The sequence below is a fragment of the Oncorhynchus nerka genome, linkage group LG22, assembly GCF_034236695.1.
Source record: "Oncorhynchus nerka isolate Pitt River linkage group LG22, Oner_Uvic_2.0, whole genome shotgun sequence".
NCBI lineage: Eukaryota > Metazoa > Chordata > Actinopteri > Salmoniformes > Salmonidae > Oncorhynchus > Oncorhynchus nerka.
Window position 1 is genome coordinate 56,259,875 of NC_088417.1, and position 27,807 is coordinate 56,287,681.

At 42.7% G+C, this 27,807-nt stretch overlaps 2 protein-coding genes across 3 annotated transcripts; one reads left to right on the forward strand and one right to left on the reverse strand.

The window, feature by feature from the left end:
- On the forward strand, positions 1–22,726 carry LOC115105393 (14-3-3 protein gamma-1). Of its 2 annotated transcripts, XM_065007270.1 has the most exons (3): positions 1–241; positions 11,585–12,224; positions 22,137–22,726. In XM_065007270.1, exons 1-3 carry the CDS (start codon positions 155–157, stop codon positions 22,409–22,411), a joined length of 1,002 nt encoding a protein of 333 aa, XP_064863342.1. In that variant the 5' UTR covers positions 1–154; the 3' UTR covers positions 22,412–22,726. The 2 variants fall into 2 exon arrangements, with proteins under 2 accessions (XP_064863342.1, XP_029483245.1); XM_029627385.2 differs by lacking the exon at positions 22,137–22,726 and having other exon boundaries at positions 3–241; positions 11,585–16,676.
- On the reverse strand, positions 21,783–27,807 carry LOC115105394 (heat shock protein, alpha-crystallin-related, 1). Its single transcript, XM_029627387.2, has 3 exons — positions 27,222–27,807; positions 23,827–23,890; positions 21,783–22,948 (listed from the first exon to the last, which is right to left on the reverse strand). Exons 1-3 carry the CDS (start codon positions 27,682–27,684, stop codon positions 22,753–22,755), a joined length of 723 nt encoding a protein of 240 aa, XP_029483247.2. The 5' UTR covers positions 27,685–27,807; the 3' UTR covers positions 21,783–22,752.

The following is a 27,807-nucleotide window of genomic DNA, read 5'->3' on the forward strand; positions in this document are numbered from 1 at the left end:
GAGGGGGAGGGGGTGTCCCGTCTGCACGCGCAGACAGCAGACAGCAGCTGCAGCAAGAGGACCTCTGGTAACGTTCACTGCATTGCTGAGAGTGACATATTACCATTGAAACTTTTACCATTTCTAGAATAGCATTGTATTAACGACAGCTAAAATGGTTGATCGCGAGCAACTGGTGCAGAAAGCCAGGCTGGCCGAACAGGCTGAACGATATGATGATATGGCAGCAGCCATGAAATCGGTAAGTTTCTGCTTTGGAATCATATTTCTGAGTATCTATAAGGAATCACAAATAACCTCCAATTTCTAATACTTACACTTTCATTTGTTTCTGTCTTGTTTGATGTAGCTAGGCTTACATAAAGAATAACTGTGGTGTATCCTATGGCAATTATCGTTCCCTGATTATTGTAGTGTTCCGTATTTGGTGTATTAAACATGCCATGAAAGATCATTATTATGTCAAAACCTTCAACTGGAATAAGACAGGGGAAAGCCAATATATCATGCCAGTGACATTTTCTGGAACTTTACTGGCAAGGCCCATGTAGGCTTTCACCATACCTTTCGACATCTGTTTTATTTTTAAATCCAGCGATTATTTGCTCACCGTTCATTATCTTTATGAAAGGTAATGTTTATTGAAACATTGAGCTATGTATGGTCAGTTATTACCTCATAGCCGAGTAGAAATGGGTTGTCAATGTGGAATACCGCTGTCAGATGATGAAAACAGCGAACGAATGCGGACTGTGTGATCTTAGGGCGGTGCCTTTTGCTAGGTTGCTTTTTAATCAGCTAGACAGCATGGCAGTAATGATAGGAAGCAATAACCGACAAAGCACCTTGCTCTGTAGATGAAACCTGTTTGTTTAATTGTTGATCTAACTGAATTAAATTGAAAGGACAGATACAATTGGCAGGGAGGGGCAGTGGAATCTTCGCATAAAATGATGAACATTTGGCTAGACACCAGAGGGAAAGCAATTTACTGGTAGCCAACTCTAGGTTTACTGTAGGCTACTGCAATGAGAGTGACAGCAGGGTTGGAGATAGGCATGTCCCATTCCCTGATTGTGATGATGTTCCCTAAACATGACAATCTCCCGCGAAGATGCATTATTAGTCATCTATCATTGTGAGGAAATCAATTTACGCACACACACAATGTCATAAAATCTACCCACCTGTGTAGAATAGGCCTAACGCAAACGTTAGTGTTGTAGCCGATATCGATTTGGGCAATAAACAATATCCCCATAAAATATGATCCTGGGAACCTGAAACGTGGGTGGCAGCAGAAATCCTTCCAGAACGTTCTGTGGTTGTCATATTGCAGTGGATTCAATGTGCAGACTAGAACGTGTTAGAATGGTCAGGGTTCTGAATTCAATCTCAAAGGCACATTATAGCATCCAATGCTTTATACTTGCGTCCTCCTCGACCCCCTTGAAAGGAAGGCATAGCAGTTTCTTGCACTAGGCGTGTCGCAGTGTGCCAAGGTGCAGTACCCATATTGCACCATTTTAGAATCAGACTCAGCCCATTTATCTGTAGCCCTCAATTCAGAAATGCAGGAATTCTGTAATTGATGATATCGCCTACTCACGTATATACAATAGCTGAGGAAGTATATGATATGGAGGCTTAATCCAATTATATCATCTGACCAGGCCAGTATGGTGTTCCTGGGATCTCTCCACTGAGGTTGTCTGTCTAGCCTATCTCTCATCCTCATTCTGACCCCCAAAAACATGAATGCCAATTATTGTAGCCTACCATCTACCCAATAGCATATTCAGTCTCTACAAACTCAGAATAGGCATCAGGGAAAACTGTATTACATCAATAGAATAGAAGAAGAGAGTATAGTAGGCGATCCACGTTAAGTAGAAAATCCTAAATAAATTGTCTATATCCACCTCTGAGATAATGCTCTGTCACAGACTACTAGTCCATATAGAAGGCATGGTATAATTACCTTGAACAGTGCACTATAATGTTGAGGGGTTACTTTAGTACACTGTAATAACACAGACACAGATTTAATTACAGAAGCTGGCAGTAGTATTAGTCATGAATTATACTCTTCAGGAAAGCAGGCTGCTTCAGGGCCAGGTGGTGATAATGTCAGAGAGGAGAAGGGCTTTGGCTCCTCCCTCTAAATGATGCTGAGTCAGAGATGGAGGAAGTCCACCCCCATCCTTATCCCCGGTCCCATCCCCAGCCCGGCCTGACTCCCCTGCAGATGCAGCCCCATCCCTATCTCCAGCCCCATGCAGCCCGACCCAGCCCCCAACACCAGCTCCAGTCCTGGCTGTGCTGCAGCAGTGGGTATATCAGGGTGTGTCTGACTGATTTTTGATTTAGCTGCCACTCCACTGGGCATCAGTGGCAAGGGATTCCCCGGCCATCAGTTACATTTTCTGGGGAAATGACGAGTGGTTGTCAGTAGTGGTATGCTGGCATTCTACTTCGTTGTCACTACCCACATGCAGAGGATCCCTCCTCTAAAGTCAGTCAGTTAGTCGGCCGTTAACGTGTCAAAAGAGCATGTGATGCATGTATACTTGGATGGCATTCAATAATGACATTTTCCTTCACCATGGTGACATTTTTACAATACTGGTATTGATATTTTAGAGCAATTATTCTGGTTGTGGTACTAGAGCGAGGACCCCAGGAAGAGTAGCAAATGGGGATCCTAATAAACTAGACTAGAGCAGTAGATATGTAGAGGTACCTGCCCTGCGTGAATTTGCCAAATTCAAGCACTGAGTGTTATATGCAACGTTATAAACAGGATTTTTAACAGCTACTCAATTCAAAGCAGCAAAGCATATGTGGTTGGGCTGATGATGTAACATGTTTTTCATTCATCAGTCGGGTGAATGAACCCTCGCACTATAACTCAGAATCTGAGTCAGAAATGGTTCACATGCTGGGCTTTTATCTGAGGTGAAGCAGTTCATTCATCCTTTGGGGGAGAGAGAATGGGGAGAAGTGCGGGGAGGAGGGTTATATCCAGTGTCACCCTGTGATGTCATGTTTCCTTTAGCGTCTGTCTGTCACGATCGTCGTTGTAAGCATACTCGGACCAAGGCGCAGCGTGATATGGGTTCCACATCTTTTAATTTGTGAAACGCACAAAAAAACAATAAAGAGCAAATGACACGTGAAGCTATGGAGTGCTCACAGGTAACTACACATCAACAAGATCCCACAAAACACAGTGGGGAAATGGCTGCCTAAATATGATCCCCAATCAGAGACAACGATAAACAGCTGCCTCTGATTGGGAACCATATACCAGGCCAACATAGAAATACACACACTAGATTACCCACCCTAGTCACACACCGACCTAACCAAAATAAAGAATAAAAAACTCTCTCAGGTTAGGGCGTGACACTGTCCTACTTTACCGTCTTAGAAAATAAAGACCATCATGCTGCTGAATAGGCAGCTTTTATTTTTTATTTTTTTATTTAACATTTACTTAACGAGGCAATTCAGTTAAGAACAAATTCTTATTTACAATGCTGGCCTACCCCGGGCAAACCTGTCACACTGGTATAAATGATTCGGGAGACAGGCGCAGGAATGCGTAACAAGGTTTTTTATTTTACCCAAATTACGGCGTGCCGTGTGTAGAGCCACGGGGACGAAGACCAAACCAACACGTAACAAAAACAGGGTTGAAACCCAAACAAAATAGCGAGGAGTACCTAGAATAAATAACACTAGCGCGCGATGATTATCACACGGGACGAGACCCGTAATGATCTGCGCAATCCACAAGGGCACGAAAGCCCAAAACACACAGCACAGGTTCTCACACGCACCAACGGACATGGGAACAATATTCGACAACACCATGGTGAACAAAGTGATACAGCCTGGAATCAAACCAGGGTCTGTAGTGACGCCTCTAGCACTGAGATGCAGTGTCTTAGACCACTGGGCCACTCGGGAGCTACCTGATCCCCCAATCCCCTTCCTGTCCCCTGAACCTTTGTCAGAGCTTTTGTGATCATCTCATTTCACTGGCACCTTGTGTATTATTTCATACCGCTTGATCTAAAATGAAAGGTAACATTCTCCAGATTATAAATGACAGTAGGCTATTACTCAAATGTGTCGAATCGTAAATCCCGCCTTGATGCTGTATATCTTGAATGCTGTACCCTCCTCACTCTCTGTATTGTAGCAGGGCAGGTTATCACCCTCACTACCAACATGGACCTGGCTTTAAAAAACATACTAACTTACTCATGTTTTTTACTTGCCTTTTACGCATTGTATTTTTATAAGCCTGCCGCAGCAGCAATGACAGAGACAGAGAAAAACTTCTATGAAAAACTGCAGTCATGTATGGTTATATAACAACAAAGAGCTACTTGAAGCAACCCCCTTCCCTGAAACACCCCCACACACACACACACACACACACACACACACACACACACACACACACACACACACACACACACTTCCTCACATCCCCCTTTCCCAGCAGCACGCCCTCTCTTTTCCACTCTTCCTCTCTCCCTTTCTCTCTCCCTCTCTCTGCCTTAACCAGCCATCCACGCTCGCACCACTCTCACAGCTAGTGACGTCAGGTAGCGCTAGCACACGTCGTCTCTGTGCTCTGCAGCCTGATAGAGGGAGAGGGTAGGCAGGAGAGATGTCACTTTAAGTTAGAGAGAGAGGGAAAGCAAGGGAGGAAGTGCAAGGGAATGAGGAGAAAGTGATGACAGGAAGGATGAATGAGAGATGGTGAGAGAAACAGAGGTGGGTGGTGTAAGCAATGAAGAGATCTGGAGCTAGGGACATGTAGACTGAGCCCACTCTTGTGTTAGTCGGGTCATTCCTACAATCTGGTGCCTTTTCTGTCCCCAGGAAATATCACCTCGTATCACCTTCTATTTCGCGTCAAATGTGGCATCCAAAGGGCTTTAAAGATAAAGTTATGTGTACTTTACCATAAAAACACAAAGATATGGATCTCAAAAGGAATTTCATGCACTTTGTTTTTAGTGGATGTAGGCATTTTCCCATTGTCCCCGGGTGCTATTAACCAACTTCTATGGGACATTATTTTATAATCCTACTTAAAATGTTCATGATTATTGTATTTGTTATCATTGTATTTAAGGTCCCTGATTTCCCTTTCCACCCTGTTAGTATGTTGTAATTCCCCTTTAAGAAAACAGCCCATTCCCACAATGACATAACGTTCAGGAAGTGTCATAATTCTTTGAGTGTGAAATCGGGGCAAAGCTAAATAAATATACACACTCTGTTATATATATTTTTCCATATTTCATCAGTTATTCTGTTTGTGTCACTCATAAATGTCCACCCTGTTAGGCTAAATTAATATTAATAAAATATATACACTACCGTTCAAAAGTTTGGGGTCACTTGTAAATTTCCTTGTTTTTGAAAGAAAAGCACATTTTTTTGTCCATTAAACTAACATCAAATTGATCAGAAATACAGTGTAGACATTGTTAATGTTGTAAATGATTAATGTAACTGGAAACAGCATATTTTTAATGGAATATCTACATAAGTGTACAGAGGCCCATTATCAGCAAACATCACTCCTGTGTTCCAATGGCACGTTGTGTTAGCTAATCCAAGTTTAGTATTTTAAAAGGCTGATTGATCATTAGAAAACCCTTTAGCACTTATGTTAGTACAGCTGAAAACTGTTGTCCTCATTAAAGAAGCAATAAAACTGTCCATCTTTAGACTAGTTGAGTATCTGGAGCATAAGAATTTGTGGGTTCGATTACGCCTATGTAGATATTCCATAAAAAATCAGCCATTTCCAGCTACAATAGTCATTTACAACATTAACAATGTCTACACTGTATTTCTGTTTTAATGGACAAAAAATGTGTTTTTCTTTCAAAAACAAGGACATTTCTAAGTGACCGCAAACTTTTGAATGGAAGTGTATATTTTTTTAAATATGTTTGATAGAGAACTCAATCTCAATCACCCACAGAGCCATGGACAATTTAGGCTATGGACAATTATTAGGATTCCACCTAACAGGGTGGAAATGTTGTTAGAAAAGATATTAAATAAATGACTGATATATTTATATTTTATGTGTATATACAGTTGAAATCGGAGGTTTACATACACTTAGGTTGGAGTCATTAAAACTCGTTTTTCAACCACTCCACAAATTTATTGTTAACAAACTATAGTTTTGGCAAGTCGGTTAGGACATATACTTTGTGCATGACACAAGTAATTTTTCCAACAATTGTTTAAAGACAGATTATTTCACTTATAATTCACTGTATCACACCTCCAGTGGGTCAGAAGTTTATATACACTAAGTTGACTGTGCCTTTAAACAGCTTGGAAAATTCCAGAAAATGATGTCATGGCTTTAGAAGCTTCTGATAAGCTATTTGACATTTGAGTCAATTGGAGGTGTACCTGTGGGTGTATTTCAAGGCCTACCTTCAAACTCAGTGCTTCTTTGCATGACATCATGGGAAAATCAAAAGAAATCAGCCAAGACCTCAGAAAAAAATTGTAGACCTCCAAACAATTTGGTTCATCCTTGGGAGCAATTTCCAAATGCCTGAAGGTACCACGTTTATCTGTACAAACAATAGTACGCAAGTATAAACACCATGGGACCACGCAGGAAGGAGACGCGTTCTGTCTCCTAGAAATGAACGTACTTTGGTGAGAAAAGTGCAAATCAATCCCAGAACAACAGCAAAGGACCTTGTGAAGATGCTGGAGGAAACCAGTACAAATGTATCTATATCCACAGTAAAACGAGTCCTATATCGACATAACCTGAAAGGCCGCTCAGCAAGGAAGAAGCCACTGCTCAAAAACCGCCATAAAAAAGCCAGACTACGGTTTGCAACTGCACAAGACCGTATTTTTTGAGAAATGTCCTCTGGTCCGATGAAACAAAAATAGAACTGTTTGGCCATAATGACCATTGTTAAGTTTGGAGGAAAAAGGGGGAGGCTAGCAAGCCGAAGAACACCATCCCAACCGTGAAGCACGGTGGTGGCAGCATCATGTTGTGGGGGTGCTTTGCTGCAGGAGAGACTGGTGCACTTCACAAAATAGATGGCATCATGAGGAAAGAAAAGTATGTGGATATATTGAAGCAACATATCAAGACATCAGTCAGGAAGTTAAAGCTTTGTCGCAAATGGGTCTTCCAACTGGACAATGACCCCAAGCACATTCCAAATTTGTGGCAAAATGCCTTAAGGACAACAAAGTCAAGGTATTGGAGTGACCATCACAAAGCCCTGACCTCAACCCTATAGAAGATTTGTTGACAGAATTGAAGAAGCTTGTGCGAGCAAGGAGGCCTACAAACCTGACTCAGTTACACCAGCTCTGTCAGGAGGAATGGGCCTAAATTCACCCAACTTATTGTGGGAAGCTTGTGGAAGGCTACCCAAAACGTTAAACCCAAGTTACACAATGTAAAGGCAATGCTACCAAATACTAATTGAGTGTATGTAAACTTCTGACCCACTGGGAATGTGATGAAAGAAATAAAAGCTGAAATAAATCATTCTCTCTACAATTATTCTGACATTTCACATTCTTAAAATAAAGTGGTGATCCTAACTGACCTAAGACAGGGAATTTTTAAATGTCAGTAATTGTGAAAAACTGAGTTTAAATGTATTCGTCTAAGGTGTATGTAAACTTCCGACTTCAACTGTAGATACGAATTTGTTGTATGTCCCTAACAGGGTGAAAATATCTCATTGTGTTAACAATCCACCTATAATTTGTAGGATTTAAGTGTCTGAGTTTGACAAATATGTTTTTTTGAAAGTCAAACATATTGGTCCAAAAGGCACCAGATTTGAGGAATGACCCAGCCCTGCATCCATGTGTGGCCTTCAAGTAGGTAGGATGGGTTGCAGAGGTGGAACAAAATGAGTGTGGTGGCACTCCGCACCCTTTCCAACTTTAACCAACCTCACTTCCTCCGCTACATGCCTTCCCTTCTATAGACATTAGACATTAGTGGGCCTGAGCCATGATTCACAGTAGACAGCCATCAGAGAGAAATAATTGATCTTTTGGTTTCCTGTTGCTTTTGTTATCGTTTAACACACACAGATGTTTGGGAGTTGACAGCAGCCAGTGTGGGGATGAGTCACGAGCGAGCCAGGGCGATTGAGGAGCTTTGCTGGCAGACAGAGGGCTCTATTGTGATCCCTGCACCACAGCTTCCGTCAGTCCTTTCTGTTTCACCCCCAGGCTGCTGAAATAAAGGCAGCCATGTTTTTACAAAGCCCATGGCCTGTTTATGGTCTGTGTGTGTGTGTGTGTGTGTGTGTGTGTGTGTGTGTGTGTGTGTGTGTGTGTGTGTGTGTGTGCGTGCGTGCGGGCGGGTGTGTGCTTGAAAAGTAGTGTCAAGTGCTTGTTCTGTTGGTCATGCGCATTTCTCTGTTTCCCCACCTTTTCAGTAATAGCACGACAACACCAGTCCAGAGGTCATCTATATGGCCATTGTTCAATTTATGATGCTTTATGATGCAACACGTTGCATTATATGAAGGTAACTCAAGGTCAGTAGTATAATGTGTCCATTATTGTCTTGGAAGCATTGAAATTGTAGCGTGTGTCAGCGAGATGCTAGCTGTTCTACTGTTATATCAATTGAAATAACATTTTAAGAAGAAGATCTGTTGTTTTAGCAGTGGATACAGATAGGGCGAAAAGGTCATTCCTTGTGAGATACTATGAATTAGCCCATAGAGGGGATTTGACATAGCTATTTGTGGACTGTGTGTGTGTGTATTAGCAGATCCTTCCCCTGACCCACTACCACACTATACCCCAATCCACTACCTCCACTGGCCATTCTCCTTATCCTGTCCTTGGGCTGTAGAGATAGAACATCTGGTTGTCCCAAACAAAGCAGATCTCTCAGTCAGTTCCCATGGAAACTGAAGATAGCATGATAGATAGATATTTTTTGCCTTTCAGAGTTCGGCCCCTCCCTGTTACAGTAGGTAGACACTAGCCAGTCATCTGGCCAGAGCAGAAGGCTGGGATTGGCTGGTTGTAACTAGCCACTTACCCTAGCCCTAACCATAACCTTAATAATCAGAGCAGCTTACCGATCATTGCACCTGTACACATCCCATCTGTAAATAGCCCATCCAACTACCTCATCCCCATATTGTTATTTACTTTTGCTCTTTTGCACCCCAGAATATCTACTTGCACATCATCATCTGCACATTTATCACTTCAGTGTTAATTCTAAATTGTAATTATTTCGCAACTATGGCCTATTTGTTGCCTTTACCTCCCTAATCTTACTACATTCGCACATACTGTATATATATATTTCTATTGTGTTATTGACTGTACGTTTGTTTATTCCATGTGTAACTCTGTGTTGTTTTTGTCGCACTGCTTTGCTTTATCTTGGCCAGGTCGCAGTTGTAAATGAGAACTTGTTCTCAACTGGCCTACCTGGTTAAATAAAGGTGGAAAAAAAGAAAAGAAAAATAAGAAAAAATTGTGTGTTGTTTTGACTTTGAAGAATCACTGAAGGAAGTTGATCTATGAAGGATTGTAGTGTTATGGAAGAGTTAGGGGTGAAATCAGTGTTCTCCTATATGATAACATTTCTGTGTGTTGGAGGATACACCTGTGCGTGTGAGCGGTATCAGCAGTTGAACTTGGTGTTTTATATATGACATTTTTGCAGGAATAAAAAGTTCCTTGTATAGCCAGTCCAAGGCTCCAAGCATGTGGCAACGAAAATAACAACTCCCACTTGGACAATTTAGTAAGCTTTATGTGTAGCAGAAGAAAACACTTGACAGCAAAGTAATCTCTTTTTTTCTTCAATTCGAGGGCTGTAATCATCATAAGCGGCTTGGAATATTAGATTGAGCCATGACTCATAGAACACTTGCTCTGATTCTGGACGTGTACTGTAAGCTGTAATGTACAGAATTTGTCGGAGGAGAGAGTGGAACCCCTCTTGATTGGTTAGGGGAGGCAGAAAAAGGGACTGGGAAAGGGATATGTTCCAGACTATAGATAGATAAATAGATGAGGAGAGAGAGTGAGAGAAATTGAAAGAGAGAGAGAGAGAACTGAGAAAGATTAGAGAATAAATTATAGTGAACAATCTCCTACTCAATCAAATGACAGCTGACATGGAAAGATGAAAGGAGTGATTTCGGCCTAGACGTCACTGGAATGTGCTATGCTGGAGAAAGACTTAGAGAACCTCCAGGCTAACAGAAGTTTCAAAAAGTACCCTGTTCTCGTTATACTTTTGAGGATTCTGATTATAAATATAGTAGAGCAAAGTGTCACACTTTATTTGAATTGTCCGGATTATCCATCTGTAGATGCTCTACATATGGTCATACTATTAACAAACTATCTGTTGATAAGCAGCTGATGGTTAAGGTTAGGGTTAAGTTTAACCGTTGTTCTAACAGCACTGGAAAATGACAATATATACCTTCAAAGCAATGCTTTTAGCTTTGGCAGTAAACTATCATTGAGCTCCCAAGCTGACATCATCAAACAGCTAGCTGTAGATTGTTTTTCTGGACCCCTCGGCCAACGGGCCAAGAGAGCAAAGCGGCTTAAAGCAAGCAAGCAATCAAGTGGGTTTAGCTCTGTGCTTTTCTGATTTTTGTGTATTTAAATATCACCAAAATCTCTCTAGTTCGGGAGGTTAAGAATAGAAAGATTTTTTTTTCTCCATAGACAACACATTCAGTAGGGCTATCATCAGACAAAGGGGGCTTGCTGCGAACTATACTGCCACAGCCAGGGCCCCATGCTCTGCTTTGAATGGGATTGGAGGGGAATTTAGGCCCTGAAACAGAGGCTGCGTCCATATGCACTACTTTTGACCAGAGCCCTTTGAGCCCTGGTGAAAAGTAGTGCACTATAAAATGGAATAGGGTGCCATTTGGGACCTGCAACCAGAGAGTAGCTGGCTTTATATTCAGAGCAGAGGGTTAGGTATGTAAAGATGGCTGTGATGTGTGCGGCACCGCATGGTCTCCTCTCGTGGGGGTATAAAGGATTAAATCCTCTAGCCAGACAGACACAGGCCTGTGGAAACAAAACAAAACAAGCTTTCAGAGCAGGAGAAAGCCAATGAGAAGCCAGAGACAGGGGGATGATGTCAGCCTGGCGTGGTCCAACCCCAGCCTGCAGCCTCTGGATGCCATGATCACTGGTGTAGAAGATCATGGGAGTTAGCCCATCTCTGACCTCGATCGTTGTGAATCATGAATGACGATATGTGAATAGCTATTTAGGTTATATCAATATAATAGGATATTTCAGCTAGCAAGTGAACACATGGCATGGCATTACTATGTCCTTTCCTATCCATAACGTTGGCAGAAGTCAGAGAACATGGCATCAATGAATGATTGCATATTGGCCTAATGAAAAAAACATTTTCAAATCTGACAATAAAAGTAATTAACAAGATTAAAATGCTGTTTTAAGGTAAACTGCAACTCTGAAACATTGCTGTCCCTCTTTCTCCCTCCTTGTCTCATAGGTGACAGAGTTGAATGAGGCCTTGTCCAATGAGGAGAGGAACCTGCTCTCTGTGGCCTATAAGAATGTGGTAGGGGCGCGGCGCTCGTCCTGGCGCGTCATCTCCAGCATCGAGCAGAAGACCTCGGCGGACGGCAACGAGAAGAAGATGGAGATGGTGCGCGCGTACCGCGAGAAGATCGAGAAGGAGCTGGAGACCGTGTGTCGGGACGTGCTCAACCTCCTGGACAACTTCCTGATCAAGAACTGCAACGAGACGCAGCACGAGAGCAAGGTGTTTTACCTGAAGATGAAGGGCGACTACTACCGCTACCTGGCCGAGGTGGCCACGGGCGAGAAGAGGGTCGGCGTGGTGGAGTCCTCTGAGAAGTCCTACAGCGAGGCCCATGAGATCAGCAAGGAGCACATGCAGCCCACCCACCCTATCCGCCTGGGTCTGGCCCTCAACTACTCCGTGTTCTACTACGAGATCCAAAATGCACCTGAGCAGGCCTGCCACTTGGCCAAGACCGCCTTCGATGACGCCATCGCTGAGCTGGACACCCTGAACGAAGACTCCTATAAAGACTCTACCCTCATCATGCAGCTGCTACGAGACAACTTGACACTCTGGACCAGCGACCAGCAGGATGACGAGGGTGGTGAGACCAACAACTAGAGAGTCCCTAAAGAGACTCCCGTGTCCTGTTTCAGCCAATACACACAACACCCCGCTCCCTCACAAATCACAACAAAATATGAAACCAGTTCTTAGAAATAAATTATTTGGCTGGTGGAACTTTGGCAGCCACTTTTGCCGTTGATGATACTACCGCATCTGCAGTTCTTCATTTGTACACAAATTTAAAAAGTTAAGAAAAAATTGAAAGAGGAGTAGGAAGGGAGATGATTTTAGTTTTTAGTATCGTTAAAAAATAAATAGTTGAACCCCTTCCTTCTTGATTACCTCTGCAACATTTGCCAAACCACTTAAGAGGAAGAAGTTCTGTATCTCAAACATTCAGTCAGGAAGTAGAGTCTGACTATTTGGTTAGAAATGACACCCTCATACTGGCATAAAGACTGTTCTTAAGGCACTAAATGAAATGGAGCTTCTTATTTAACTGATGTGGTGAGGGAGGAGGAGCATTCAAAATCGTAAGGGGAGATAAGAAGCTTGTGCAAAAAAAAAAAACTTGAATGTCATCGCCTCGCAAAAAGAAAGAGTTGCAAATAGGTTCCAGAGAGGGAGAAATAGGTATCGTACCTCTAGCTAACCACTTCAGACTTACCAACATGGAATCTAAAAGGTGTGCATCACCCTGTAATGGTAATCGTTGTGTGACAGCAGGTATCCTCTGTGATTATTGAACATACATAACCAATGTTTTGTTCCCACGATGTCAGGAATGTGTTTGTACTCAGTCACAGACTATATTACTGTAACTAAAGTAGCAAATACACAGCCAGTGCAGCCCTCTAATGCACTGATATGCTATACATACATAAACATTTTCAAGCACCTGGTTATTATTATTATTATTATTACTCTCCCCTTACCTAGGTTGGCAGGGGTGCCATATTAATAGAATATGAAACTATGCTAAATACAAAGAAAATCACTAAAACAACAACAACAAAACGTTTGTGCAGAGGAGATCATTTGATATTGTAAGACAACAGAATATTTTGTCCTAAATTACGGTATATTCATGTTTACAACAATCTTGGATCCATGACACTGAGTTGACTGGAACCACATACTCAGTGGACAAAATACACATTACCTGGGCTATATGGACACGCCTGGTGCCCAAAACTGATGACGTATGTCACACAGCTGTGAGTGGAGACGAATGGATTCGGTACTGACAGTCAGTCAGCCGTCCTGATGAGCCCTTCCCAGCTAGCTAGTTTATGCTGGCTAGCTGGCAACAACAGCAGCATGGCACTAGTTATAGTTAAAAGGAAGTGCTTTTTATTTCCACGGACGAAATAACTTGTAGATTGGTCACCATCCGGATGTCACCGTGACATGCCCATTAGCGAACGTAACGACAAGCCGGTGTGAATGACCAGTGCAACAGTGTTGTATCGAGGTACTTCCCAGTTCCCACGGTTGCTTCCCACTGGGCAGCAGTTGCTTCACCAGGCAGCTCTAACACATTTTCGCTGGCGGTAGCTATTTGTTTCATCCCACTTCATTATATTTAGAGTAGGATAGCAGCCTACACGAGAAATAACTTGTAATATAGTATAGTAACCATCTGGATGTCACCGTGATACAGTCTACTGCTCAATGGGGCACAGTGTGTCCTTCACCCCACTTGCTGACCACTGCTATCCTGCTGTAAGGAGAAGAAAGTAGCTAGATAGTTTAGCCAATATCAGGCCGGGTGACAACTAAAGCACAGTTATTGTAATGATTTTAACCGAAACAAATATTTCCGTTAAAAACAGAATGATTCTGAACACTCCCAAGTCCCAGCTTTGGCAGACAAGTTAAAAGATTCTGTCTGAAGTTTGTAGCCACAAGCATAAACTAGCTAGCTGGGAAAAGCTCATTAAGATGCCTGACTGAAATGACTGGACCGAATCCGTTTGTTCCCACTCAACTGTCGCTGCGTGACATTTTTGGGCACAAGGAATGTGCATATAGTCTCTCCCAATCTAAAAGCATATTTGAGGTTTGTGGATTTTCTTTTTGTGTTAACTTTTTGAATTGTCAAGAAATGCACTTGCCTATTAAACTGTTTCTTCAGTGTAAGACGATAACTGCTCCAATATTCTCGATAATATAATATTGTGCATGCTGGTGATGTATTTATATACAGTAGCTTGACTTTATTATTATTAACCTATACTGTGGATGTTACGTATTCATATGAACATGAAATGACTAGACTTCAGTCTGATTTATTTTCTATTTATACTTTATTTATTGGATTGTTGACATTTTATTTGAATCTGTGTTTCCTTTACTCCATTTGCTGAAAGTACGCTATGCCAAAACAATGATTGTTAACAATAAATTGATCTGTAATGGACATTGCTATAGTGACATGCAATTCTTGTATTTGTGCTTTTGCATAACAAAAGGCGGAGGATCCCAAATAATTATAATAAAAGCAGAGGAAAAAAAACACCAGTGTTCAGCTCAACCTTTGACCTTACCGTCTGGAGGTTTTGTCATAGTGACATATCGTGTAGATGTAGAATGATCACACTGTAAAATAGTTCATTTATTTGAGTCACCTTTCTGTGCTTTTAATGTCACATGATGCTGTGAGATAGTCAAGATTGAACCGTGTTTGATTTTATACGTAGGAATACTCATGAAACATTATTGTAGTTTTTTTTTTAGACCATTTTTACTTTCATCTGTCTTCTGCTATCTTAAATGTGAATAATGTAGCGGTTGCACAAGAGAAAATAATAACAACAATAATAACAATGATAATAACAACTTCATTCAAATATTACAAAGCTCTTCTATCCACATTTCAGTGCTGCTGTTGTTGAATTCCTATCGTCATATACAGCAGTAGGTGTTTGGCCTTTTCAGATGACTTTCTGATGCTGTTTTGCTTTGTGTTTTTACAATGTTACTTCTTCTTGATGAATCCAAAGGGGCTCCTTAGATTCCCATTTTTGTCATGGCAATATAATGGATACTGTTTTAGTACAACGAGGCAGATGTAGTACTGTTATAGCTGTTGTTCACTACAGGTAGGTTAGGAAGGAAGGAAGATATACAGATGGATAGATATAGTTATACATTGATTGTACACTAAATATAGTTACATGTGCATTTTATATAGTATATAATGAGATATTTATCATATATTGTGAACACCTCTGTTGCATCTGTTGTCAATGCAGTTGTACAGTTGTTCATGGATGGCTAGATACTGTAGGTAGGTAGGTAGGTAGGGTTCTTTGGCTGTCCCCATAGGATAAACCTTTTTGGTTCCCGGTAGAACCCCTTTCAGTTCCATGTAGAACCCTCTGTGGAAAGGGTTGAACATATAACTCAAAAAGGGTTCTACCTGGAACGTAAAGGGTTCTTCAAAGAGTTCTCCTATGGGGACAGCCAAATAACCCTTTTAGGTTCTAGATAGCACCTTTTTCTAAGTGTAGGTAGGTAGGTTTTAGATAGATAGATAGATAGATAGATAGATAGATAGATAGATAGATAGATAGATAGATAGATATTGTAATTAGGTACATAGCTAGGTCGCTAGATATATATTTTTATAGTTTGGTGTTAACAAATTATAACATATACATTTTGGATAAGAAACAGCAAGCCACTGAGTTGCTCTACTGGAGAAAATCTGCAGTAACTTAACTAAGATTGTGTTGTAGTGTACTGTCATGTTGAAAAGCAGCATTTGGTCCAGGCTTCCTCCAGTGCCACCCAATGCTATCTCTCAGATTGTTCAGGGCCTCTTAACTAAATGCTGCATCTAATCTAGCATCTGGCACCAACAGTTCTCAACTGAAGTTTGAAAGCTGGTTACTCGCTTATCCAACCACACAATGCCGGTTTAATGTAACATCTGCCTATGTCACATCCTGAAAGCCAAACAGCTGGTTGTCCTCAGTGTGACATCATCAAACTGTGACCTGTTCAGCTGACCTGGAAACACAGTGATGGTTATGGTTGTTTGCCCTGCTAAGACAGTGAAGTGTAAATGTATTTATTTGTTTGTTTGCCTAGTTCTATTTTTTTGCCTATTCTCCATATACACCTATTTTGTCACGGTGACATTACGGATGAACATAGATGAACAAATAAATCTTGATAGAAAGAACTATGACAGATGCTGCAGGTTTCCCATCACAATTGATGAATACATTTATAATGCAATCGGCAAACAGTATTAGATGTGAATGTGACATGAATTTAAACATGAATTCACATTCATTTAGATATGAATGTGATTTTAAAATCTTATTCCAAAAGTATGACTCTTCTGTACCATAATATTATGATCGCCCCTGACCTGGCTGAAGGTTAAGATGCCACATATGACTGAAACCCAATGTTTTCTCGTCCAACAAATGCAACACTGGTATGTATCAATAAAACTGTTGGTTCATAGAAAATACATCTGAATACAAATTCTTTCAATGCAAGGTTGATGGGCATATGCGCTCACACACACACACACACACACACACACACAAGCCAGGCTTCGCCTCGGTATAGGTTATAGTATAGGCTGATACTTGAGGTCTTACGTTAGCTCTGGATGACAGAAGGAGAAGAGCACCTCATGCTGAATCAGGGGAGAAATGTTACTGAACCAGGCCTAACCCCCATCCAACCCCACCCCTCCCCCTTTCCAAAGTCAAAAGCACAATCTATCTGGCTGAGTAAAATGGAGTCAATAGGCCATCTGTAAGCAGATTGTGTTCATTCCCCATAGTAGTTATTGATTTTGGTAACAGGCTCAGTTCCTCCACAGTCAATCGAAGACGGGGAAGGAGAAAAGCCCTTGATGAAACACTAGACGATTCTGGTAGAGCAGAGCTATTCCAGAACAGCTGATGGACAGAGAACAAGGGGCCCATCACATAGTCTACCAGTAAATTACAATGGCACCAAGCTTTCATATTTGCCAGATAAAACTTGTATCTATCAGTGCACATACCCAGTTGATTTTGAAATTGCTTTACTTTACTGACTGAAAATGTATCAGATGCAAATGACTGTAAATATTCATGATATCTTCTCATATGATGACAATCAAATTCATTGCCTACCATTGGGGGAAAAAATACTACTGATGTGAGAAAGGGTGAAGCATGAAATGACACAAATGCATCCTCACTTGGCTCTGCACTGTACTAAGCCATGTCTTGTCAAAGAAGTTCTTTCAGAAGATGAATTATCATGCCCTGTTCTCCTGTAAAAGCTTTAGCCAATGGTAGCCGGGCTAGAGCATCAGCACTCACCAATCCAGTTGCTGTTGCTAAGGCTAGAATACGCATCCCCCACTCTCAGCAGCAGTCCTCCTCATTATAGGGCTACTGTACCAGACACATACACTTCTCTCATCCCCATTTTGCTGGAGATAAAAGCTAGTTGTGTTGAAGCGCATTTGGAATTTGGGAGGAAGTGTGCACTTTATGTCTAGTTGTTGCAGGAGCTGAAATGGTTTTCTGTTGAAACAGAAAGATACAGTTGAAACAATAATCTATCATTCTGTGGTTGGACATGCACAGAATTATATATATATTTTTTAAGTATAATATTTAAAAAAATATTTTACTAATCTGAAAGTACAAAGTCTGCAGATGATAATTACATAACAAAAGGCTCATCCTCACATCCCTCCTCGACAGCCACTTTCTCAATAGGATTTGATGTTCATTCATGACATAGCTTCTGCTCGACACAAAGGCCTCCATCCATGTGCTACTCAGAGACAGCATAGCTGAGCTGGGATGTCTTTGTCTGTTAAAAGTCATATCCTACACACAACACATAGCGCATTTGTCTGATGGATTTACCGTTGATTTAAATGACAACCCTCCTATACACTAGAAGCCTGACTAAAGGGGTCTCTTAGACAAATGACATGATTGGTTGATGCCCACCACGAGCTGATGTGATGGGTTTATGCCCACAACCTGCTGAAGTGATTGGTTTGATGCCCAAAATAAACTGCAGGTATTGGTTGATGCAGCTGTCAATCAGTCTGAGTCAAGGCTGTCCCTTCCTTTGCTTCCATTCTCATTTGCTCCTTTTCTCATTATCCTACTCTTCACACTCTTCTGTGAAGAAGTGCCCTCATCACAGAGAGGAGGATTGCTTACTCATGTTTCTCTCCTCGCAGCGGATCAAACAGAGGAGGGGGCATAAATGTATATAGTAAGGGATGGAGTGAGTGGTAGAGATGAGGACACGCATGCTGGTATGCATTATATTATACACAGCAAGAGGGAGAATGACTAATACAGATACAGTAGTGCATATGTCTGTGCATATGTGTGTGTATGTGTGTGTGTGTGTGTGTATTTCTCTCTCTCTCTCTCACACACACACACATGGCCTATAACTTACAAAGCCATCAGACCATTTTAAACGCATTGGCCTAACCATACTTTTACACGCTCAAAACCTTTTAACAATGGGGCACATGGCACAATCAGTGTCATGGTGGGTTACCTTTGCCTGTTACTGTCTGAGACACAGGATTGATGGGATTGCATTTCCAACAGTGATTCAGCCCTCCAAGCAGAAAAAGACCTCATACATCATCACGTCACAAACTAATATGGTAAGAGGATTCTTGGTTTGTTCCCAGATAAGGAAGGTGTCTCCTGCCCTCATGTCTTGCAGGCTGCCGTGCAGCCTGACTGGCTTCTGTGACCCTGTGTTCTCAGACATCTCTGCTGGAGTGTATCCATCTGATCTTGGGAGTGAGTGTTCACTTTTGGTCACAGAGTACTGCTGATGGTGCAGTCTCTCACAAACATTCTGAAATCAATTTTTCTCAGGGTGATGTCCTATGTGGTGAGTGAGTTCAAGGAGGAACTTATTTGTTTATTGGGTGTGAAAGGGGCATCATCTGTGGACGCTGGTTGTCTTCACCTTTCCTCTACCTGACAGTTATATGTTACAGACAGTGAACAGGTGCTGTGGCTTTATGTTGCCTGTTAAATGTAGTTATAGGGGATTGGTGGTGGTGCAGTGCAGTGCAGTGCAAAAAGGCTCAATTGCCAAGAGTCCATCTTTAACTGGTACTTAGATACTGAAGTGGTGCCTCTGAGAGTGGTGGGGAAAGCATCTGAACAAATTCCATTCTTTCCCACCTTGCATTTATAAACATTGTCTCCAGATCATGTTAAGGGGGCTGCTGCCTTTAGCGAGCTGGCCTACTTAGACCTGTCAGCCTGGGTGGAGAGGATAGAGGAAGGATGGAGGGAGGATGGGGGAGGTTGGGGGAGGATGGAGAGGCATCCAGAGGATGAAGCAGCCAATAAGAGGGCTGATTGCTAATAGCGCCCCCCCCACTCACACACACGCACACAGGGCTGAGAGATGGAGATCGAGCCCTGGATATCTCTGGCTTAGGGTTAGCTGGGTGGCTGCAGCTGGATAGGATAGATGAGATAGAGATGACTAATTTAACAAGACATTAAAATGGAATGGGAATGGTAAGTCATATACAAGAAAAAAGCAGAAGACTGAAGTTCAGTGTCTTGCCCTATCAGTGACTTTGAAATAGAACTTCCACAAAGCTCCCTCTGCAGCAGATACTGTAATGAGTCGTTCAACCAATTCAGTGCCTTTTCAGAAAGGTCCCCAAAAAACGTTTGATTTCACCTAATTGTAACATGATCATAAAGAGCACATCTTCAACTTCCTAAAAAACATGTTTTCCCATCTCAAGAGGTTAAAATGACTATAAAATGACTATTGTAAGTGCCTATTAAGTGCCTAATAAATGAACATGGTTGACCATAACATGGTTGACCCTCACCTCGGGGCTGCGGTGTTGCATCCTACGCCACTGCTTACAAGTTCATTATAACCTCTAGCACAGCCAGTGTAGTCAGCTCAGTTTTCTCCATTGAGACCGTGTCTGTGCCTCGATCTAGGTTGAGCAAACAAAACATGGCGGTGTTCGCATTAGCAATCTCACTGGAATGAAGACCTCCTCCATTCCTGTCATTATTGAAAGAGATTGTGATATCTCACATCTCAAAATGGGGCTACTTAATGTCAGATCCCTCACTTCCAAGGCAGTCACATAGTCAATGAACTAATCACTGATGTGATCTTGATGTGATTGGCCTGACTGCATTTTCATCTTTTGAACTTCTAGTCATGAAATCTATGCAGCCTATTCAATCACTTTTTATTGCTACTGTTTACAGGCCTCCTAGGCCATATCCAGCGTTCCTCACTGAGTTCCCTGAATTCATATCGGACCTTGTAGTCATGGTAGACAATATTCACATTTTTGGTGACTTTAATATTCACATGGAAAAGTCCATAGACCCACTCCAAAAGGCTTTCGGAGCCATTATCTGCTCAATGGGTTTTGTCCAACGAGTCTCCGGACCTACCCATTGCAAAATCCCTGATGTCTAAAATTGTTTAGTTTTTTCGAAATAGAGCCATTTGTGTGCACTTCCGTTAATACTGTATACCCTGGTATGGTACAGAAATGGTAGGATGGTATGAACATCTGGATACCGCCTAACCCTGGTGTGTGGTCAAGATGCCAAAGCCTGGCCAACAACAACTTTTCACTCGATAGGGAAAGAATAAAAATTCCTGGTGCTCAGATTTCAGATTTCAGATTTCTTCCTAGTGTGGTCAGAGAAGTTGCCGGAAGCCCAGAGAATAAAAAGCAGTCCTCTTCCTCTATAAATAGCAATTGAGGAGAGCTCGTGAGCGTGTGCATTAGTACACTGCCTGGGTTTCAACTGGAAGAGAATGAAAGTTGGAAATAAACAACAACTAGCCTCTTTCTACTACACCCCCAACTCAGACAGACCTTTCCAACTGGAATGAAGGTTGGAGAAAACCAAACAACTGTAGTAGTAAGTTAATTCAGCCTCTTAGGGAAAATGTCAGAATGGCAAATCTACAGCATAGACTTACCTTTTGAGTTATAAATGTAGCCTGCTACCACAGGAACTTCAGTAGATGGCATTAAGTAATAGCATGCTGCTGGAGGGGACAGTGGCTGTGTGTGTGTGTGTGTGTGTGAGTGTGTGTACTAAGGCATGGTATAACCATGTAGGAACAGTGACGGTAGGGATTTTAACACTTCCTCTCATAATTTCATTTTCTAATGCCAGTCCTGGGTTTCTCCACAGTGGTCTGATCAACACTTCGTGTGAGTCCTCTACTGTGCCTGCAACCATGGAAACAGGTGTGTGACAAAGTGTGACACAGTGATCATCACACCCCATCAATGTGTATTGGGATGTGATTTACAGCAGTGTTGCTCAATCTCCGGTCTGGCCATCTATCTACCTGATATCTATCGCTCCTTTCTCCCGTTCTCTCTACTGTGTTTATCTTCAGACTAGCACATGGTAGATTGTCAGACGCTACTGATACCACCGCCACAACAAAGTATGACATAATTGATATCATATTATTCGAAACAACATGTTAATAATTGTGCTACATCACTCAGATCACATCGTACCTAAATAGAAGAGATAACAGATAAAGGAGGCCCACGCTTTTAGGATTTGTCTTTATTCACCGTTATACGTGGGTACAGCTTTCCAAATGCAACTACAGTACAGACCAGTATTTCAGACCATATTTTAACAACAGTGAGTGGCCAGTAACAGTCAGAGGATGGTGAAATCATAGAAAAAGAATGAATAGAATTTCTATGGGTGTAATAGTCAGAGGCCCATGTGCTGGCCCATTGGTTCTTTGGTGTTCTGTGTGTATCACTAGCCTGGTCCAGATCAGTTTGTGCAGTCTTTCCAACTCCTATGGTCATTGTCAACAAAATGATCTGGGACTAGACTACAGTATCACTGGTATCTTGGCTCTTCTTGGCTGTGTTAACGTCTGTAAGCAGAGAGGGAGAGAGAGAGAGAGCGAGAGAGAGAGAGAGAGAGCGAGAGAGAGAGAGAGAGAGAGAGAGAGAGAGAGAGAGAGAGAGAGAGAGAGAGAGAGAGAGAGAGAGAGAGAGAGAGAGAGAGAGAGAGAGAGAGAGAGAGAGAGAGAGAGAGAGAGAGAGAGAGAGAGAGAGAGAGAGAGAGAGGGAGAGCGAGAGAGAGAGAGGGAGAGAGAGGCAGCAAGCACAGCATGATGATGCAACAGCAGGACTGCAGTCACTGTTTGCAGATCTAATCATTTTCAGTTCCTAGCAAGCGCATAGTAGGAATGAGGAGAGTGTGTGTGTATGTATGTGTGTGTGTGTGTGTAACTGTTTTTTGTTATGGCTTGACTCAAATGCAGATAGTAATTACTGCAGTGTGGGATAGAGCAGGCAAGTGGTGTTAGTGTGAGCACACGTGAAACGTATAACGTTATAGATGCATTTCCAGAGCCTACTGTAACTATACAATAGGTGTGGAATTATCACAGTTTTGCATACCTTCTCTCTTTCTGTCTAACCATTTCATCTGTGTCTACTATGTGTGTGTGAGTGTGAGTGTGTGTTTATGTTTATGTTTGGAGTTTCACTCCTCTTATTCCTCCTCTTCATTGCCACTTCCCTTCCTCGTTGTCATGTCGTAGGGCTTGGTCTTGCTGCTGCCCATGGCGACAGGGATGGAGATCTCTGCAGCCTTGATGGCCTGCCTGTTCAGAGGAGTCTCCACGGTCAGCACTCCCTCGGGAGATAAGGTGGATGTCACCTTCTCAGCATCAGCCATAGGGGGCAGTCTGGACCACGGAGGAAAGGAAACATCACAGTCACGCTACTGTACAGTACAAAAATACTTTACTGAGGCAGACAGTGCTTTTATCTCGCAATATGCAGTATCTTTAATGTCATTTGATATCAACTTTATTCAGAATCACTGGTGTATGAGTTCAGCTTCAGCACTAGGGGGCAGTCTGGAGCAGGGAGGAGAGATAACAGCACAGTCAGGTTGCTGTACAAGACCAGATAAGCTGGAAAGCTGTTAACGGTGGCTTATGCTCCAGGGGGAGTATGAGCCTAAGCAAGTAAGGAAGGCTTCTATTTGGATGCTGCCTATAAAATACTTTACTGAGACATCTTAATTTTCTTGAAATGTAGTTCGATAGAACCTTCATTTATTATAGGCTTTCCAGCCTGCCGGTGGGGCAATGTTGATTGTCAGAGTCATGATATATGTAGTGGCCCGTGGATGGCGATACAGAGACCCATGGAGCTCAGCCCAGAGGGAGGACGGCTGGCTGTACTATACAAACACAGTCAGTCGCCGTCGGTGTTGCTTTGCTCAGCCTTCCGCTACACTCAACCCTCTGCAGGCTTGACCAATCAACCAAAAGAGGCTCACAGGACCACACCCATGATAACAGTATCACTAGACTTTTGTTGTTGATGTAATCAACATTGAAACAAATGGGAGAGACATTATTTTGGACAGTCACTGACAGAGACACTACACACATTTTTTATGATGCCTTTTTCAGCACGGTGACAAAATGGCTACGACGGGTTGCGCAACAATGGGTTATTCATCTGTTGCACAGTCTGCCAGGTTCGTTGATAGGAGTGTCACTGTGAGTTGTATCATCGTTATTAATATTGGCAATGACGTTGTGTTACTTACGTGTATTTCCTGGTGAAGCACCTGGACACAAATCCATGCTCGTCCTTCCTCTCCTCATGCTTGCCTGTGGACACAGAACACACACGGGTCAGTCTTAGCCCTGTCTCACACTGGAGACTGCAGTCACTTCATGTGCCATGACCACTGTGTATAAATGTTATTTTGTGCAAAAACACAAGCTTCCTTGAGCATTTTGTTTAGGAAAACCTTCTTTTCTGTTGGACAAGGGGCTGAGAATAGATGTCATGTCCCTATCCCCCTGCCTGGTGTCTGTACTGTACATGCATGTCCCCTTCGACACGTTCCCTAGCATGTTACCTGTGTGATGTACACTCAGTAGACAATTTATTAGGTACACCATCTAGTACCAGGTCAGACACCCCTTGGCATCCAGAGCACCCTGAATTCTTCAAGGCGTGGATTCTACAAGAAGCATTCCTCGGGGATGTTGGTCCATGCTGACACGATGGAATCACGCACTTGCTACAGATTGGACGGCGGTACATTCATGCTGCGAAATGCCCATTCCATCTCATCCCAAAGATGCTCTATTGGGTTTGGTCAGCAATAATGTTCAGATACGCTGTTTTTAATTCGTTGCTCAGTTGGTATCAAGGGACGTATCGTGTGCCAGGAAAACATTACCCACACCAGTACACAACCACAACAAGCCTGTACCGTTAACACCAGGCAGGATGGGTCCATGGACTTATGCCGCTTAAGCCAAATCCTGACTCTGCCATCCTGACTCTGCATGACGCAACAGGAACCGGGATCCTTTGGACCAGGCAATGTTTTTCCACTCCTCAGTTGTCCAGTGTTGGTGATTGCGTGCCCACTGGAGCTGCTTCTTCTCGCTTTTAGCTGATAGGAGTGTAACCCGGTGTGGTCGTCTGCTGCAATAGCCCATCCATGACAAGGATTGAGTTGTGCATTCCCTGATGCCATTCTGCATACCACTGTTGTATTGAGCTTCTTTAACTTGCACAATTCTTGCCATTCTCCTTTGAACTATCTTATCAATGAGCTGTTTTTACCCACAGGGCTGCCGCTGACAGTATCTTTTTTATTTGTTGTACCATTCTCGGTAAACCCTAGACAGTGACGTACGTGAAAAGACCAGGAGGGCAACTGTTTTCCAGCGTGCCTGGCTCAGATGATCATACCAAATTGAAAGTCGCTTAGGTCACTCATTTTGCCCATTCAAACGTTCAGTGAACAGTAACTGAATGCCTCGATGCCTGTCTGCCTGCTTTATATAGCAAGCCACAGCCACGTGACTCATTGTCAGTAGGAGTGATCTAATTTCAGTAGGAGTGTACCTAATAAACTGTCCACCGAGTCCGTGCGCCAACTGGTTTATATCTCTATGTCTCTCACCAGGTCCCTATAAATACACATGCCAGGCTTGAAATACTGACAGCATATCTTTTTGTTATGATTATGTTATGACAACAGCTGATCTGATAATAGGAGTTTGCCACAGGGACCAGTCCCCTTTCCTGCAGGACTACAATGCTGTGAAAGGGCCTTTAACCAGGCATTTATCAAACACGGATAAACAGCCACACCTTATACAGCCACACCAGTTACTCAGCTTTGATAGGAACATGGGAAGCGTGCAAGTGTTATAAGCAACTATACAAGGATGCAGTGTTCATTCCCAGTGTCAGAGCTTTGTTGATCATAACTGTCTGCTGCTAGAGGAGGAGAGAACAAGAATACGCTCTGGAACTGGACCAGCAGCCCATTTAAAGTAGCAGATCAGAAACACAGCGAGAGTGAGTCATGGATAAATGTCCTCTTCTCTCTCTCTCTCTCTCTTTATTTCTCTCTCTCTCTCTCTCTCTCTCTCTCTCTCTCTCTCTCTCTCTCTCTCTCTCTCTCTCTCTCTCTGTGAGTGGATATGGTACCAGAGAGGGTCTGGGTTCTCTCATGGATTTGATGATATCATTAACTATTCTCCTTAAAAATACTTTCTGTTCCAGACTAACCAACAAGTAACTAAGGGAAGATATTCAATGTCAAGATGAAAAAGTGTTATTTTAAGTCCAATCTACAGTTTGTACACCCTAACCCTAAGTATTTTATACTTCAACATAAAATACAGGGTCCTTATTACATTTTAGTCATTTAGCAGACACTCTTATCCAGAGCGACTTATGGGAGCAATTAGGGTTAAGTACCTTGCTCAAGGGCACAGATTTTTTACCTAGTCGGCTCAGAGATTCAAACCAGCAACCTTCCAATTACTGGCCCAACGCTCTTAACCACTAGGCAACTTATTGTAAGTCTAATTTACAATTTGGACATACTGCCCAAGTCCCCACTCTAAAACAATGTTATTGTTGTAAAAGTCTTCTCAAAACTAGCATATGTAACACAATAAAATGGGTGTGGACAGAACGTTAAACCCACTTGTTGTTGTAATGGTCTACTTCCACTAGTGTACAGTACAATACATATCTCTGTTGTTGTAATGTGAATAATGTCTCAGGAATCTATGGGCTCTGTTCCAGCAGCCCCCAACCCCTCTCTCCCTCTGTCCATCTCCCCCTCCTTCCCGTCCTCTGGTCTACAGAGACCATGGCTGTGTAATATATTGTGATGTTACGTGATGTGACTTTGGGCTTCGCATAAAACAATCAACACAGGTGACTACAACAAGTGTTACTCTCACTGTCCTCCATGTCACAGCAACAACTCACTTACTATGACAAGTGAAACACTGTAGTGTGCTCAGTAGTATTTAGTAAGTGAGACATCTCATGTGCCTCATTCATCGTTAAATGCATGTGTAACGTATACCCACTAAAACTCATTAGGTCCAGGTCTCACTTGAAAAATAGATTTTTATCGAGACTAAACCTGGTTAAATAAAGGTTCAATAAAACATTATGATGCTAAAAGATGCAAAACAGAAACCAGCTCCGCTAGACAAAGATGCTGTATTCATTCTAATAAAACAACAAGTTTTGATGCACATAAACAAATTCTGCATATTATGAAGTCAATTTAATGTACTGCGGTAGCTACAAAGTCATACTGATTTTGTCTACTGAGACAGACACATAGACACAGGGAGGAGAAAGAGACGGACACAGAGAAAGGGAGAGCCAGAGACACACACAGAAAGAAAGAGACAGACAGAGCCGGTGAGACAGAAGCGGCCTAATTCTGATCGTTTGACCAATCACATCAGATATTTTCTCATCAGTTCTTCTTCAGCGATGATCATATTGGTCAAACGACCAATTAGTGAGAAAGACATGTGAATTGTGCTGCCTGTGTAAACACAGCTATAAGAGAGAGAAAGATACAGACAGAGACAGCGCCAGAGACAGAGCCAAAGCTAGATAGAGCTAGATAGAGCTAGATAGAGATGAGTTTATTACCAGTGATCTCTACCACGCCATCCTTGGTCTTGACTACCAACTCTTCAGGGGAGAAGTGGTTGACGTCCAGAGTGACCTTCCAGGCCTCCTGGGTCTGCTTGATCTCAGACATGCCAGTGCTGAGCTGGCGGGAAAGGGCGCGGGAGTACGATGCTGCCCCAGCCTGGGCCATCATAGGGGCCTGGACCATCATTGGGGCTTGGGGCATCATTGGGACTAAGGGCATCATTGCACTCTGCTGGTGGGGCATCATAGAGGGCATGAAGCCGGCAGAGGACAGGTCGTGGCCGAGGGCGGGGCGCATGTATCCGGGCCAGTGGGTGCTGGAGAAGGAAGGTAACCCCTCTGCGTGGGTAGGCATACCGAAGGACTGGTCGAAGAGTCGGTTGCCCTGGTACCAGTCCCTGTAGGGGTCCCAGCTAGGGGTGCGGAGCAGGCTGAAGGGGATGCGTCTCTCTGTCATGTTTGCTGGAAGAAGAGGAGTAGTACTGTTGCAGTAGTAGAGCTGTGAAGCTGGCTGGCTGTAGATGCCGTTGGTTGGTGTCTCTCTCAAACTTCCACCGAAATTAACGTCTGCTTCTCGGCA